This window comes from Helianthus annuus, chromosome 10 (assembly GCF_002127325.2).
Source record: "Helianthus annuus cultivar XRQ/B chromosome 10, HanXRQr2.0-SUNRISE, whole genome shotgun sequence".
Lineage (NCBI taxonomy): Eukaryota > Viridiplantae > Streptophyta > Magnoliopsida > Asterales > Asteraceae > Helianthus > Helianthus annuus.
This window is the reverse complement of record NC_035442.2, coordinates 23,131,472-23,146,991: the sequence shown is the minus strand read 5'-3', so window position 1 is coordinate 23,146,991 and position 15,520 is coordinate 23,131,472. Positions and strand designations below refer to the sequence as shown.

The window sequence follows — 15,520 nt, the reverse complement described above, 5'->3', positions numbered from 1 at the left end:
GCATATAAGATGATATGAATTTGTATCTAAAATGATCATAAATTGACGAGTTAATGTCTCATGACTCTTTTTTCAGCATAGCATATAAGATTATATGAATTTTTATTTAAAACGATCACAAATTGGTGAGTTAAAGTCTCATGACAGTGAAGAGTACATGAAGTTGATAAAAATATCATGTGATTGTGCCACTAACTAATGTCTATATCCACCGCTTGTGGCCTAGTGGTAGGAAGGCTTGGGTTCTCCAACGGAGACCCAAGTTCAATCCCACTTGTGTCACTTTGGTGGATCAGACAATGATGGATAGAGCCTAGCCTCCTTGTAGAGGTGTCGGGTTCTATCTGACCCACCCGGGTTTTTGTCCTATTGTGTGTTATGTCAGAGAGTGTTTAGCTCTTGTGGTGACACAACGGCTGTCAAGTGGCAGTCGGCGGTATGGTTTTCTGGGGGAACACCCAAGCTAAACTCTGAAGCCAGCGTGAGCCCGGTTAAGACAACATAGTCTGACAGGAGCGAGACAACAAGGCTCTCCAATTTGGAAAGTATGGTAGCCTAATACAAGAAAGTCGTCCTTCTAAAAAAAACTAATGTCCATTGTTGATTCATATATACTATTAAAAAAAATTAATATATTAATTGAGTGGAGAAGTTTTTTTAATATCACCAAAGACAAAAACCATCCGTGGACATGAATCAACTTTTCAAATCGAATTGATCTCCATCTCCATCATCGATGTGACAATCCCTGTAATAGGTATCTCGCTCCTTATTCTAGACTATTTAGGTATTATCTGCTTCCAATGTGCATGTATTACTGTGGGTTAAACGCATTTGTGTGTGTTTATCTGTTGAATTGCATTTATTTTCATATAGCTGTTGTGTGCATTTCAAAATAGTTAGTTTGTGTCTTCATTTCTATGTTAATTGTTATACGGACGCTATTAACTTGAGTTTTAGTTGCTTGAGTATCGAAAGGAAACGTAGATTCATCTTTGTTCTTTTGATAGTGGTGGATAGTGGATAGTGATAGGCACGATTCACTTGGAAAATTTATGAAGTAGCCATAAGTTTAGAAAACATCAATATATTCCAGTTAAAATTTGTCAGTTAGAGCTGTTTTGTGGTAGTTAAATTTGAGATTTAGTGCTAGGAATATCTTACCTGAAATGCCAAACGATTAAGGATTTTGAATGTACATCATTATAAAGTAAAATTTACATATCATATATGGCATGTCACAAAATGCGATCTGAGTTGCTACTTATTCTGTAATTCGTATTCATTATCGTTCTCATGTTTGTAATGCCTTACCGAGAAAAGGGTTAAGGCCAAACAAATTACATATATCATACATCGATGGCTAGATAAAATGCCATTTGACTTTCTGTTTATTCTCTTATTCATACTTTCCTATTTGTTGGCAAGTATACCGGACTACCACCGGAGCTTAAGAAAATGCTGTGTTTATGGCTATAGCATTTGTACTATAGCCATATAGCTCTCTCTTTAATGAGCATTGGGACCAGCTTTCCTTTGAGATGCAGGCTCATGATCTCATTGGATCCACCAACGAGCTCCTGTCCTATAAAAACAGCTGGGACACTTGGCTTACACCCTAAGGCTATGAGTTCCTTCTCAATTTGCTGACCATCTGGGCGTTCATCAAGCTCATAAACAGTTGGGTTTGCCCCAAAGCTACATATTAGCGTCTTAATGCTGTGGCATATACAGCAAGAACTCTTGCTGAATATAACCACTGCTCTATCTTTCACCAATCTTGTGACAACGGCCATTTTCTCTGATGGATAACTGTAAGATGGTTTTATGGTAAGTGGTTTGCTTTTAGGAACTTGAACTGCCATTGAGGCTATATATAGCTGAACTAGAGGACAATAAAGGAGGGAAAAGGTGGATACGAGGTAATTTCCAAGATTACCCTTTTGTGTTGATCTTAAATGGAATGCCACAGGAGGTAGCTTGCAATTTGATTGAATAATATTCTAAAGGTGGCCATAGATATCTTTTAAGATCTTCAATCTTGATATCTTTTGTTATATGGGGATACCAATTACCAACTGATTCTTAGTTAAGCTGTTTTTCTTCTATAAGAACCTAAGGGATAGTCCTTGACTCCACTTACCTAGATAGATTAATTTAAATTTCCGAAAGTTAAGAAGGAACAAATATTTGGATGATAGACATGCTTATAAGTTAAGGGGTGATAAAGCATATAGTTGTGATGATTAAATCAGATGGCATTTTTACAAGTAGAATGAAAAGTTATGGATGTGAATATATTCTTATAGATTTTGAGTGTTTAATCAAAATATTGTGCTTATCATTAAGTAATTTCTCTACACACTATACTAGTTTAAGGAATCAGAATAGCAAAAGTAAGAAGGGTCTCATCATTTTATTGCATTTGTACCAACATGGCAACATGCAAGCTGTTACATCATTGCAGTTAACATTTCACTAGGTATTCAGCTCCAAAGGTCAAAATAAAAGAAGAAAAGGATGAGCTGGGTTCTGAAGTTTGGAATCAATTTGTAGAACTGGCCATAGATAAAGCTAAGGGACACTTATGATATCTACAATTCATTTAACCTAGACACCACACTATATATCAAACATATCTGGCTTTCTTCTTCTTCTTCTTCTTCTTTTAATCTTTGCCTTTACATTTATTGGCATTTGTTTTTTTTTTGTATGCGAAACTGTAGCTGCTCAAAGTTGTTCTTTGGAAGTTATGAAGTTAGTAATCTAGCTATTTCTTTGGCTAATAGATGTATAAATTTTTATGTTTGAGTTTTCATAAGAACAATTGGTTTGGACACATGACAGCTAGATCTACATTTCTACTTGTTATTTGGTATTTATCAAATAAAGTTAATATAAGGTTGTAAATAGGAATGCGTAGTCGAGTCCTGGCATCACGTTTCTTTTTTGATTTTTTAGACTGGTGGGCTTGTTATTCCCTCACTTTTCCCAATTCCAGAAAAGGACAAAGGATGCTGACTCAATGCTTTATATATTCTTTTATAGATGTGGGTGAGATAACATAACACGCGTATGAAAAATTCCTCTTAAGGAAAAGTGGCTAGACAACACACATAACACGCGTATGAAAAAATCCTCTTAAGAAAAAGTGGCTAGACAGCACGCATAACATACATATGAAAACATGTTAGCTATTCTCGAAATCTAGGATAAGAATCAGCAATAAACTAGTGAAATTTAAGCATTAGTTATCATGATGTTAATAGGCATTTTGGTGATGTGTTGTTTTCTGTCACCAAGTAGTGGTATGTTTGCTTTATGCAAGTGATTTACTGAGATGCGCTTTAGTTTTTTTAATCTGTGTCCAACTTGCGATTATATACCAATTGTAATGTTAACAAATGTAGGTTATTCGTCTGTTGTTTCTCTTACTTCAATTTATAAGTAATTACCATTAAACGGTTTTATTTCTATATATAAATTAGTTTCCATACGATATTCTTCTCAACAAGCTTCAAATGTCTGAAGGGACATGACATTTAAATCAGCTTTTTTGTAGATCTTTGATGTGGTTCCAACCAATAATTGATTGGCCAAAGAAAATAGGAAGAAACCTAGAAAGCAATTTAGGAAGGATATTTGAATAATTTTCTTGGATCCCCTATTAATGAAAAACCATTTCTCCTTTTAAGGAGTACAAAAACAACGAAAACAAACAATACTGACACTAACCACCATCTCCTAAATCTATGACACTACATGGGATAATCAATAATGGGCAGCCAAGTATTTCCCATTATTCCCACCACATGCTAAATTAGACATTTAAACCAAAATAAGAAAACAATTAAAATAACTTTGCATTCCATGAACTCTTCCCATGGTTGCACGATCTCGAATTGGCACCTACTCGGACCCGCGCACGTAACAATCTTAAATATTGTTTCAAGTTGTCAATGAATGACATGTAATAATGTAACTAGAAATACTGAGGTGTGAGTGCTTCTTCCCCAAAGTTCAAAAAGAAAACAAATCTGACATTTACTGACACTCTGACAGTCCTAAAATGATCCTGCTAGGTATAAATTTGAGAGGCGCCAAGATGGGCAGGTGGTGTGGGCTGAGTAATTGGTAAAAATCTTGTTTGAGTTGAAGCATGTCACTTTTAGTACAAATCGAAATGGGCCGCGAGTCGGGTTGGGTTCACTTGCAAACACTTCTTTGTCCGTTCAAGGTTTTTATATGATTTAGGAGGCACTTTTGTCTGTTTCACTTTTATCTCCAATACACAGACAACATAAAGAAATACAAACGTAAGGACAGAGCAGATTGAGCGACTTAGTTAGTGATGGTTATCATTAGCTTGCAGGTTGTGCGTGTAATCTTCAGTTATAATTAAGCATGGGAGTATGCTATTCGTTAGTGACCACAAGACAATCCATTAAATAATTTAGGAAAAATTACAAGTTTTGTCCTTTATCTTTATACCACTTTTCAGGCGGTGTCCTTTTTAACGAATATTGACAGGCGGTGTCCTTTACTAGGTATTTTGTTGCAAGTTTAGTCCTTTACACCCAACCCAGTTAAAAAACCCTGTTAATTGTTGACAGGCGGTGTCCTTTGCTAGGTATTTTGTTGCAAGTTTAGTCCTTTACCTAGGTATTTTGTTGCAAGTTTAGTCCTTTACACCCAACAATTAACAGGGTTTTTTAACTGGGTTGGGAGTAAAGGACTAAACTTGCAACAAAATACCTAGTAAAGGACACCGCCTGTCAACATTCGTTAAAAAGGACACCGTCTGAAAAGTGGTATAAAGATAAAGGACAAAAGATGTAATTTTTCCAATAATTTATCACCGTAACCATAGTTGAGATAATTGAATTGCATATAAATGGTTAAAAAATTGAATCAGTTACAGAAATGAGTAATTTCGTGCCTCTCAACAGTCCTGTGTGAGTTGGCATATTATCAGCTGAAAGATAGTAAAAGCCCATATATGGCACGCTTTTGTGGCATTGTTGAGGAAAAGATCTCTGAAAGTGCCTCCAGGATATAATCCATTTTATTTGGGAGCTGTTCAATCCATTTACCTATCGTTTAATTGGTTTGGGTTGTTTTTCATATCTCAAAACGGGTCAAATGGGTTGAACAAGCCAATTAGGTTGCAAGTATCCCAAAGTCTATATTTAATATATACAACCTCCTAAACCAATTTATTCAAAGATTTAGATTATTTTAATATATTAGGTTATTAGCCTAGTATGTACCCTGATGGGCCCTTGGATTTACTATAGAGGTGGTTTCCCCTTCTATGTATACATGTTCCCTCTTTGATGTAAATTTACACAAGATACATACATACCAAAGTTATTACTTCATTTTATTTGTCTCACATTATCTTTTGCAATTAGCATTAATCCCCATTTAGAAAAACAGAAAATGGATACAAAAAGTGTTAATGCATGAACAAAATTAGGAAATTACATTGCATCTCTTGTTGCTTTAAAAAGTAGGAAGTTACATGTGGAAGTTGGCACATGCATACATTGTCATGGACAAAAAAAGAAGAAAAAGGAAAACGAACACCAACGGAAAAGACGGCCCAAAAACAACTCTCATCTTTCCTGCTCGAACAACTGCCGAAGCATCAAACTGCTCCTGTAGTTGTATTAACATAACTCTTAACTCTATACTAACATCTTCTTGAACAAGTTTCACTAAACCCATATAGCATTAGCCCCAAGTAACAATGGCACCAACTGACCCTTCAAATGAAGTGCCATTATCTCGTTGGCTCCACCAATCAGCTTCTGTCCTATGAACACAGCTGGGACACTTGGCTTAAACCCTAACCCCTTGAGTTCTTTCTCTATCTGATGCCCCTTTGGATGCTCATCTAACTCATAAACAGTGGGATTTGCTCCAAAACTGCTTATCAGTGTCTTAATTGTGTGGCACATGCAGCAAGAGTTTTTACTGAATATAACCACTGACCTGTCATTCACCAAAGCTGTAACCATAGCCATCTCTTAAAGTTAAAGCAATAAAAAAATCAGAAAAGCAAGAGTAAATATGGTAAGAGAAAGTTTAGATTTTGGTGTGACTAAACTGAGCTCTTGCTTATGCTATATATAGATAGTAGGTTTTGACATTGGAAAGGAGAGATTCCTTTTTTAAAATAAGATACTATATTATCATTTATCTGGCTCCGCAAACTGTTCGCTATCACTACTATAGTGTCGTATAACAAGTTGTATTTCCGTATATTGATATGTACGGCAGCATCGTGTAGAAACACATCTTTAACCTTGATAGAGCATTTAAGAAGCTCCTTGATGCAGTTATAAATGCAAGGACAGTTTGGTAACTATGTACATAACATAAATATTTTTCTTTTTCGTATTTCTATCACATAGCATTTGCTGATCTGGAAGATGTTTTTCCAAATTGGGTAGACACCACCCCTTTCTCATTGTAAGATTCTAAGTGAAAGGATGAAAGTGAAAAGTGCCCAACCACCAAAGGGAGAATTTTAAAATAAGTTCTCTGATCAAGTAGATGTGCATGGAAAATATCATGAACCTATGTAAATCGCTCAACAAATACCTAACACTATTTACTTTATTTATTAGGCTCAGAGACACTATACAAAATGTGCCCAAAAATTTCTTTCATGTTCGAATGATTCATTGTGAATTATTCATGTTTAGGCATCGAATTGGTTGTAATTACATAAGTTTAACTGAATAATGTCGATTCACAGTTCCCTTTAACTTGTTTGCAGGTCATTAACTTATGAATAATGTTAGGAACACCTTTAATCAGGGGCGGACCTAGGTGTCTGGGTGGGCGGGCCCACCCCTTGAAAAATATTAGTGTATTTTATAGGGCAAAATCTCGATCACACCCTTGAAAAATTGATTAAACCCCTCATTCGCACTCCTGGAAAATATATCTTGGGTCCGCCGGCTTTAATATACAAGAAGTAATATCTCGCGTACTATTTTTATAAACACTTAGAAACCAATACCTGTTTTAGGACTTGTGTCATCCAATGTAAAAAACTAGCTTTTACATGATGAGTTTAATCCATCAAATGGGGGTAGATGATGCAAATTTATGTTTTATATTTATTGTAAAAAAAAATAATATCATGTCCAGTACAAGTACAGTATTAGATACTGGCATCTTTTTTTGGCAGCCTTAATAACCAAGCATAATAATCTTTTATCTGTGGTAATATTCTGCAGAAAGAATTTGCATAATTGGCTCGAAACGAAGCGAAGAGTCATTTAATTTCTGTTGCTACACTCATCACATTATTCTCTCACAGTTAGAATCCTAATAGTGGCGACACGGACCAATAGCAGCGACATGTGGTCAATAGCGTCCCATCAATAGCGGCGTTACAATAGCGACGATATGTCGCCGCTATTACCGCGACCATCTGGATCATTAGCGGCGACAGGCGTCGCCTCTATTGCCCTGTTTTCTTGTAGTGTAAGGCCTGTATTGATATTGATCTCCAGTTAATTTGGGTGCATTTAGGCAGATAAAAAACCGAAAAATAATATACGAGGCAGAATATTATTTTGTCACTGGAATGCACATAGCCACGTTGCTATATACGTTTATTACATATACACACCAATGGCTTGATAATATACATTTGCTGCAATTTGATTGGTTCCTTTTTTCCACATCTCACTTTGTGTGTAGTATCTGTACACTTTGTGTGATTTTGCATCTATGCTTGAGCACTAGATGGAAAATCAGCATGGAAAAGACGTTTCAGGAATGATATGTACATCATATTATTCTTACATCAATAATACACGCCAGCGTGTCACCTATTTTTCATAAATCTATTGTCCATGAAAACGAAAATGTTGCTGGTTATGACTAGTAATGGTACAAATATATTAATGATCTGCACTTGTTTTCTAAGTTCAAGTTTTTAAACTATAAGGTAGCGTTCGTTTCATGGAATGGAATGGAATGGAATTAGGAAGTTTTTCTTTGTAAAATTGATCTTGGTTGGGGGAGAGAGGAATTTGAAATCCCATGAATTTCTTTAATCAATGAAATTTGTGACTATTTCAACATTCCTTAGAAATCCTTCACTCAAATGAAGGAATGGAATGGAATGTTGAAATAGTCACAAATTTCATTGATTAAAGAAATTCATGGGATTTCAAATTCATCCCTCCCCCAACCAAGATCAATTTTACAAAGAAAAACTTCCTAATTCCATTCCATTCCATTCCATGAAACGAACGCTACCTAAAAGGTTACTTATGGATGGATACAAGTGAGCAATATTCAGTACCTGTGACACACTAACAGATCAGCACTTGTCTAGAAGAGTCGGTGGCTCATTGCGATTAGCCGTACGTATCTTTCTCGGAGAGAATACTTTAAAAATTCTTAATATCTTTACTCTTTCTTAAATAGTAATCGTCATCCAGAATAATGAAATAGAACCTTTTATTCGCTAGAAATTTTATTGGATAGCAGGGGCGAAGGATAAGAGGGGCGGGGAGGGGCGCCCGCCCCCCCGAATTTTTCGCTCAGTAGTGTTGTATATGTAGTTTTCGTATAGAAATTTGTAGGTATATACGTTTTCGCCCCCCCGCGGTTCTATAGAAATTTTTGGGTATATACGTTTTCGCCCCCCCGGCCAAAAAATTCAAGCTTCGCCACTGTAATGGATAGTGACTGCATAATTAAAGTTGTCGTTGGTGGTGATTGCTATTTTCTTTGTCAACATGTTCAGTGGTGCAGGTTAGAAGGGGCAGGGGTATATAGGTTTTCGACCCCCGGTTCTATAGAAACTTTTGGATATATACGTTTTCGACCCGTCGGAAATCTCAAGCTTCGCCACTGAACATGTTCATACCCCGTGCTACTTACTATACCTTCCATAGAGTCCCATTATTTACTTCAAACTTTAGCTTGTTAACAAATCACTTCTTTTTGTAACATATGTTAGATTTTATTTTTTAACTATTTTTTTTTTTGTGATTGGCTCTTCGGGTTCGTTTTTTTCTCTTCTGATTGACAGAGGCCGATGCAGAAAGTGGAATGGAATAGGATAAATTCTCTTTTTCACATGTCAACAACAAAGAAACATCCAATGAGTACTCACAGGATGAATTTGAAAACAAAAAGATCAAATACAACCAAATTTGGCTGATGCGGATCATATAAGAAACCTTGATTACTAGAACTGAGTCATGTCTATTAATATTGTTTTTTGACTTAGCTAATCTATAGTGCTGGTGAGCGCTATGCAGTTAATGCGGTAAAAATCGGATATTGGTCAATGGCCAATATTTGAGATATAGGTTAGCGAGGTATAGGTAATTTAAATATCATGCAGAATTTATATATATAGCAATTTAACACTAAAATACAGTATACTCTCCTACTACTAATAAATTAACCTTTTGCAACTTGCAAATACTAACAATTGTAACAAGTAGGAACTGATTAAGTAGGGGCAAAGTATAAGAGGGGGGGGGGGGGGGCGACCCCTCGAACTTTTCGCTCAGTAGTGTTATATATGTAGTTTTAGTATAGAAATTTTTGGGTATATACGTTTTCGACCCCCCCCCCCCCCCGGCGTCGTTCGGGTCAAGCTTCGCCACTGTGATTAAGACTAAAAACACTAACCTTTAACACTAACAATTAAGACTTAAAACATTAAGAGCAGCAATAAGAAGAAAGATAAACGGTAGAACTAAGAAGAAAGGTATTGAAATCGGGAAAGTTGGTGATATAACAGTACCGATATTTGACACTGATATTTTACACGGGACGATCACCGAAAACTGCATAGCTGGTGAGAAATTCCCTATGTTGAGGGATTGACTCAGTGTTATTTTAAAAGATTATTTCCCTAAGGTCTGCCTCAAGAAATTTAATTTAAAAGATTACTTCCCTAAGGTCTGCCTCAAGAAATTTAATATTTATATATACAGAATATATCCCCAATTTTCCACCTCTCATCACCCAATACATATATAATATGCAAGAAACACGACCTCAGATTACTTTATATTTTTCGATGATTATATGACTTGCATAGGAAGAGATACCATGTGTCAACTTGTTTATAGCATGAATTATATTCATACAAATCTCAGGAGCATTGTGCTTATCCAGATAAATATCCAAAAGGAACTTTTCATCTATAGTATTATTTTTTTCTTTCTCACTATCCCCTATATAAGAGGCAATGATATTTCAAAGTCTACTACAACATCTTACATTTGATCCATCATTTTAGCAACTTATAGTTAATGGATAGAGTAACCCATTTGGCATCTAAGAAAGCTGCAGTTATCTTCACCAAGAGTTCATGTTGCATGTGCCATAGTATTAAAACACTATTCTATGAACTTGGTGCGAGTCCTGAAATTCATGAAGTTGATCATGATGCTGACATGGAGAGGGCTCTACAACGCCTAGGTTGTAATCCGGCTATCCCAGCAGTGTTTATAGGTGGTAAATATGTAGGCTCGGCCCGTGATGTCATTTCTCTTCATGTTGATGGATCACTGAAACAAAAGCTTATTGAAGCAAAAGCTATCTGGTTTTAATTAGCTAGTATAGTATATATTATCAGAAAATAAAAGTAACTAGCTTTAAGCACAACATCATGTTAGAATAACATGACTGTAAGTGTCCTAATAAGAGCTGATGTTTTATGCATGCTCTCTTGACTGTACATAAAGGAGTCACACTTGTTGATTTTGACTTCCTGGGCTTCAAGATACATACTTATTGTAGATATTTTTGGTTTCTCTTTATGTTACTTTTTTTTTTGTCATGGTATACTTCCATGCAACATCAATATGGATTAATAAGCATGGCCGGCCCTGGGGGTGGGCAGGGAGGACCACCGGCCAGAGCACAAACATTTTTTTACCCTTTTCTTTAAGTTTGGTCGAGTCGGTTTGGGCCGATCCACAAACATTTTTTTTACCCTTTTCTTTAAGATTTCTATATGAGGTGCTAAAGTTGTATTAATACAGAAACAACCGAACTTTTAAATGTAAAATGACTAAGAGATTCTTATGCATTTGAATACAGTACCCTTCGTATGAATTTTAACCCATTAGGCTTGTTTGATCCATTTCCTTTCTTAACCTCCTGGCCCGTTAGAGATCAACACAACCATGGTTGGAAAAATCCCGTCTATGCTATGATTAGTAGGATATTAATCACTAATCGGAGTTTCATTGCCGATTAATCGCTAGGCGGTCAACTCTGGTCCTATTCCGACCAAATTCTGGCCAGATTCCGGCCAAATTTCTACCAAACCTTATAAATTCCCTTCCGTTACTAAAAAAATGGGTCAATAAGTGGTTAAAACATGTCTATTTAAAACAGTTACATATACAAATGTGTGTGTACATAAGAAAATCCCAATCCGATTAAATCCCTATTAATCCGGATTATAAAAATGGGTGTGTACATAAGAAAATCCCAATCCGATTAATCCCTATTAATCCGGATTAATTGCTGGTCGGTACCTCAACGACGGACTAGTGCCTATCGATTCTCACAAAACTGTACACAACCCAGATCAACTTATTATAAGCAAACGGACCGTAATGCCCATCTTACTACTGCAATATTATTCGATAGTGCCTATGTGTCCTACATCTAAGAGGGTGTTTAGGATTGAGTTTGGAAATGGCTTATTGACTTATTTACTTTTTGAAAAATCCAATAAGTCAATAACTCATTTCAAAAAGCCTCAAATAGTGCCTGTTCTAAATGACTTATTAACTTATTAGCTTTTCCAAAAAGTAAATAATTCATCTATAAGTTCAAATTACGTATATTAAATATCGTTAATTTGGATATCAATAGTCAAATTCAAGCCCTCACCATGAGTCCTTACCTGTCCTTTGTATCTTATATGCGTTTTCTGGTGAGAGATGTGCATCTGACTGATAAAACCTACTACAAGAGGTTAGGATCTATGTTAGAGGCGGCAAGGTGAGCGGGTCCGGTGACGAGGTTTGATGAGTTTGGGTTGGAATGGGTCAGTTTTTAAGTACATGCAGAAATGGGCTTGTCAGCTGACAAAACTTTCTTCAAAATTTTGGGTTTTCTATAATGATTAATGAATGACTACTTTAGTAATCTTAATCTTTGAATTAAGCACTTTATGAGATTCTACGCATTAATATATATTGTGAGTGACTTCTAAAGTTCTAATTTGTTTGACTTGTTCCCTTTATAGCTAGTTTTTTATGTAACCCAAATAAATCTATTCATAAGTGAGTTGATCAAAATTGACACATCTATATAAGTCTTAGGATTGTATGTATGGTATAGCATGACAGGCCCAAAAATCTTCTTCAAATTTTTTTTTCTTAATGGCCCTACCCAGAGGTATGTGAGGCTATACTTTGCTGAAAAATGAAAATAGAAGCAGCCATGCATATGGGCACACATTCAGAAAAAAGTCACTTTTATTATTTTCAGGCTGTCCACACCAAGCAGCTGCTGCTGTTAATTTTGCATTGTTTGGTTATTGTTTTTAATTTTGTTTAGTTCATCATTTTTTATTTATCTTTGTTTCTTGATCTTTAATTTTGTCTATTTGATTGTTTAACTAAGTTGAAATGATGAAATTATTGAAGTAACTTATATGTCTATGTTACTTATTATTTGTTATTATTCTTCTATTAGGAGCTATGGATATTGTCTCAACTATCATAACATTAAAGCTTTTATTAGAGAGGAAAATGGATAATCTTGAAACCATAAACTGATCAAATTCAAAACGGGCCTCTAGGATCCTGAAGGCTTGTATTTCTTGTAAGATGTGTTTTATTTCAACGAGTCAAATGACCCAATAAAAAAAGTTAGCTAGAACTAGAAGGGAAAAAGTTAAAACGGGTCAAACTGGTTGAAAGTAGCCTAAAGTGAGTAAAGTCTATTTTTAGTGCACGGAACCTCTTAAATCGTTTTATATAGAGATTTAGATCTTATAGCAATATTGTTTTTGTAAAGTTTTAATTACTGCATTAATTATTTTGTACCAAGTTTAAAGATGGTCAAAACATTGTTTGCAAGTCAATCCAAGTTCGAGCCGTCCTATTTCAACTTTGTTATAACATGGCATGTTACAACATGAACCCGTTTTTTGACCCGTTACTCATCATGCGTGCCCTGCTATGCCCTTTTCCTGTTTGTATATATAGATGGAACTGCTTTCCTTATTTAGGTCAATTATGAAAATCAAAATTCATGGATCCTTTTTTTTGTTGTTTTGATTCTATATTAAATTATTACTGGAAGAAAAATATTTGAAAAAAATCTCACGCGTACAAGAGTCACAAGTGTTATATAGAATGTATGCAAGTTGGTGGGCATGTTATCAAGAATCATAGCCCACCGAAAGCAATCTCATTCTAAATCTTTCGACCCTGAGAATATAGTTAAGATGATAAAAGGAATCTCTTAGAAATGTAACTGTCTTAGAATCTTAACGTTTATTTGTGGACTTCTGTGGTTATTTATTGGGATCCTTAGAAATGCAGGAATCAAAGTCATGGTCCATAGCTTACACACGTCGAGCAAATTAAAGTTTGTTTGGATAACTAATCAACTCAGGCTCGGATCATAACGGGTAATTCTCTGTCCAAAATTATTATTATTATCATATTTGTAAATACTTAGTGTGACGAGTATGATTATGATAATTATACTCCGGTATAATCTATTTTGTTAAAATTATAATTATTTAGGAGGTTTTTTATAATATGTTTAAAATGAAGGTTTATGCAAATACAATTAATTAGGAATGTAAGTTGTACTTGTTCCTTGGAGTGTGGAAAGGAGAAAAAGTATCCATATATAAAAGTACCTTTAGTAGTTATCAAGCATCTAAATAAAAAGCATATCTCATTTGAATGTTCTTGTTTCGAGGAAACAGTTGAAACGCTGCCTGTTATTTTATATAAATAGAAGTAGCCTGAGAAGTCTAAAGGTAAACCAAATCTCATATCTCCCTCCTCAACCCATCTCCCAAACTCTCCTTAGAATTTGGTTGGTGACACTGTGGTTGTTAAGGTAGTTTCATAAGATGGACAAGATACAAACATTGACATCAGAGAACGGAATTGTCGTTTTTAGCAAGAGCACGTGTTGCTTATGCTACGCTGTGACCATTTTGTTCCAAGAACTTGGGGTCGAGCCGTTGGTACATGAGCTGGATCATGATCCGAATGGTTGGGAGATTGAGAAGGCCCTTGTGAACCTGGGCTGCAACTCCCCCCCTGTGCCAGCAGTGTTCATAGGGGGTAACCTTGTGGGGTCTACCAACGAGGTGATGTCACTCCACCTCCGTGGTGCTCTCATTCCGCTCCTCAGGCCATATCAGACACTCGCGTAGAATGTCTACTCGCAAAATCGAAGAAATAAGTTTGGCTCAAGACCATGACTAATTTGCATAGTTTTTATTAGTGGAAGTTATTAATTAGATTTTAAATTTAGGATAATGTCATTAGTGGCTTTTAGGTTAAGACTTTAGCTGTTTTAATCTGTTTCACAAGTGTGTAATGATTACATGTGTATCCTTCCTTCATATGAATCTGATTCTTATTTACATTATCTAGTGCCCTCAAACCTTTCTATTTATTAAGTAATTACAAAAGAAAGTTATAAGCCATAAACTTATGTGTGATTTTACACGTGTTTGATTCGTTCACATCTCTCATTTGAACCTTCGCCAATAGTCACATGTGAACAGACTTAATTGGATTTAAGTTAACGCGTTCTTTTGATGTTCTCACAGTTTTCAACCTTTTGCAGAATCCATTTGGAGTTTTGAGCCTTAACCTTTGTGTGTGTGTGTGTGTGTGTGTGTGCCATATAGAACTTCAAACGGAAGTTAAAAGAAAAAGGGAAATGCCATCTTTGATAACGTGGATACACTTATAATCGTGTAACCCAAACATGACTCGCGTAACCTGTTTATCTATACAGGTTGGCCTTATAAAATATATTTTTTCTATTTTTAAACAGGTTGATGGGTCGACCTGATTAATAAAACAGGTTATATATGACAAACCAAAACCTAATTATTTCCATGGTGTGTGGTCACCTAGTTATATTTAGTGTAAAAAGAAGAAATGCTTTTCTAGTGCCCCCTTAAAAATGGTTTCAGCTTTTTGTGGTGTAAAGTTACAATAAAAAATACTTTCATTGTAGTGCATTCCTGAAAAAAAAAATGCTATGATATTGCATACCATGGCTGTACCTGTGGTGCATTCCTGAAAAAAAATGCTATGATATTGCATACCATGGCTGTACCTAACATATGGGGATGCTGACTCATTTCATTAGGTTACAAACATCAATTTTAGCACTTAAAGGGTATTTCAAATTGCTGTTTAAAAAACAATTGTGGGAAATGATATAATCAGAATCAGTCAGTGGCGGACCCAGGAATTATTTGATGTAGGGCTGGCAATAGATACCTGTATAAGAC

General features: G+C 35.5%; 4 protein-coding genes across 4 annotated transcripts; 2 read left to right on the top strand and 2 right to left on the bottom strand.

Moving 5' to 3' along the window:
• Positions 1–1,257: 1,257 nt before the first annotated feature.
• Positions 1,258–1,923, bottom strand: LOC110884214 (monothiol glutaredoxin-S2-like). The gene has a single exon (XM_022131894.2). The coding sequence runs from the start codon at positions 1,863–1,865 to the stop codon at positions 1,488–1,490; it is 378 nt and encodes a 125-aa protein (XP_021987586.1). The 5' UTR covers positions 1,866–1,923; the 3' UTR covers positions 1,258–1,487.
• A 3,513-nt stretch (positions 1,924–5,436) lies between these two features.
• Positions 5,437–6,110, bottom strand: LOC110884218 (monothiol glutaredoxin-S2-like). Its single transcript, XM_022131899.2, has one exon. The coding sequence runs from the start codon at positions 6,027–6,029 to the stop codon at positions 5,721–5,723; it is 309 nt and encodes a 102-aa protein (XP_021987591.1). The 5' UTR covers positions 6,030–6,110; the 3' UTR covers positions 5,437–5,720.
• Positions 6,111–10,247: 4,137 nt separating this feature from the next.
• LOC110884212 (glutaredoxin-C11) lies at positions 10,248–10,783 on the top strand. The gene has a single exon (XM_022131892.2). The coding sequence runs from the start codon at positions 10,308–10,310 to the stop codon at positions 10,605–10,607; it is 300 nt and encodes a 99-aa protein (XP_021987584.1). The 5' UTR covers positions 10,248–10,307; the 3' UTR covers positions 10,608–10,783.
• A 3,224-nt stretch (positions 10,784–14,007) lies between these two features.
• On the top strand, positions 14,008–14,640 carry LOC110884210 (glutaredoxin-C13). Its single transcript, XM_022131891.2, has one exon. The coding sequence runs from the start codon at positions 14,114–14,116 to the stop codon at positions 14,420–14,422; it is 309 nt and encodes a 102-aa protein (XP_021987583.1). The 5' UTR covers positions 14,008–14,113; the 3' UTR covers positions 14,423–14,640.
• Positions 14,641–15,520: the final 880 nt, after the last annotated feature.

Coding starts and splice junctions, on each gene's coding strand:
- LOC110884218 (XM_022131899.2), bottom strand. CDS start 6,029: ATGGCTATGGTTACAGCTTTGGTGAATGACAGGTCAGTGGTTATATTC.
- LOC110884214 (XM_022131894.2), bottom strand. CDS start 1,865: ATGGCAGTTCAAGTTCCTAAAAGCAAACCACTTACCATAAAACCATCT.
- LOC110884212 (XM_022131892.2), top strand. CDS start 10,308: ATGGATAGAGTAACCCATTTGGCATCTAAGAAAGCTGCAGTTATCTTC.
- LOC110884210 (XM_022131891.2), top strand. CDS start 14,114: ATGGACAAGATACAAACATTGACATCAGAGAACGGAATTGTCGTTTTT.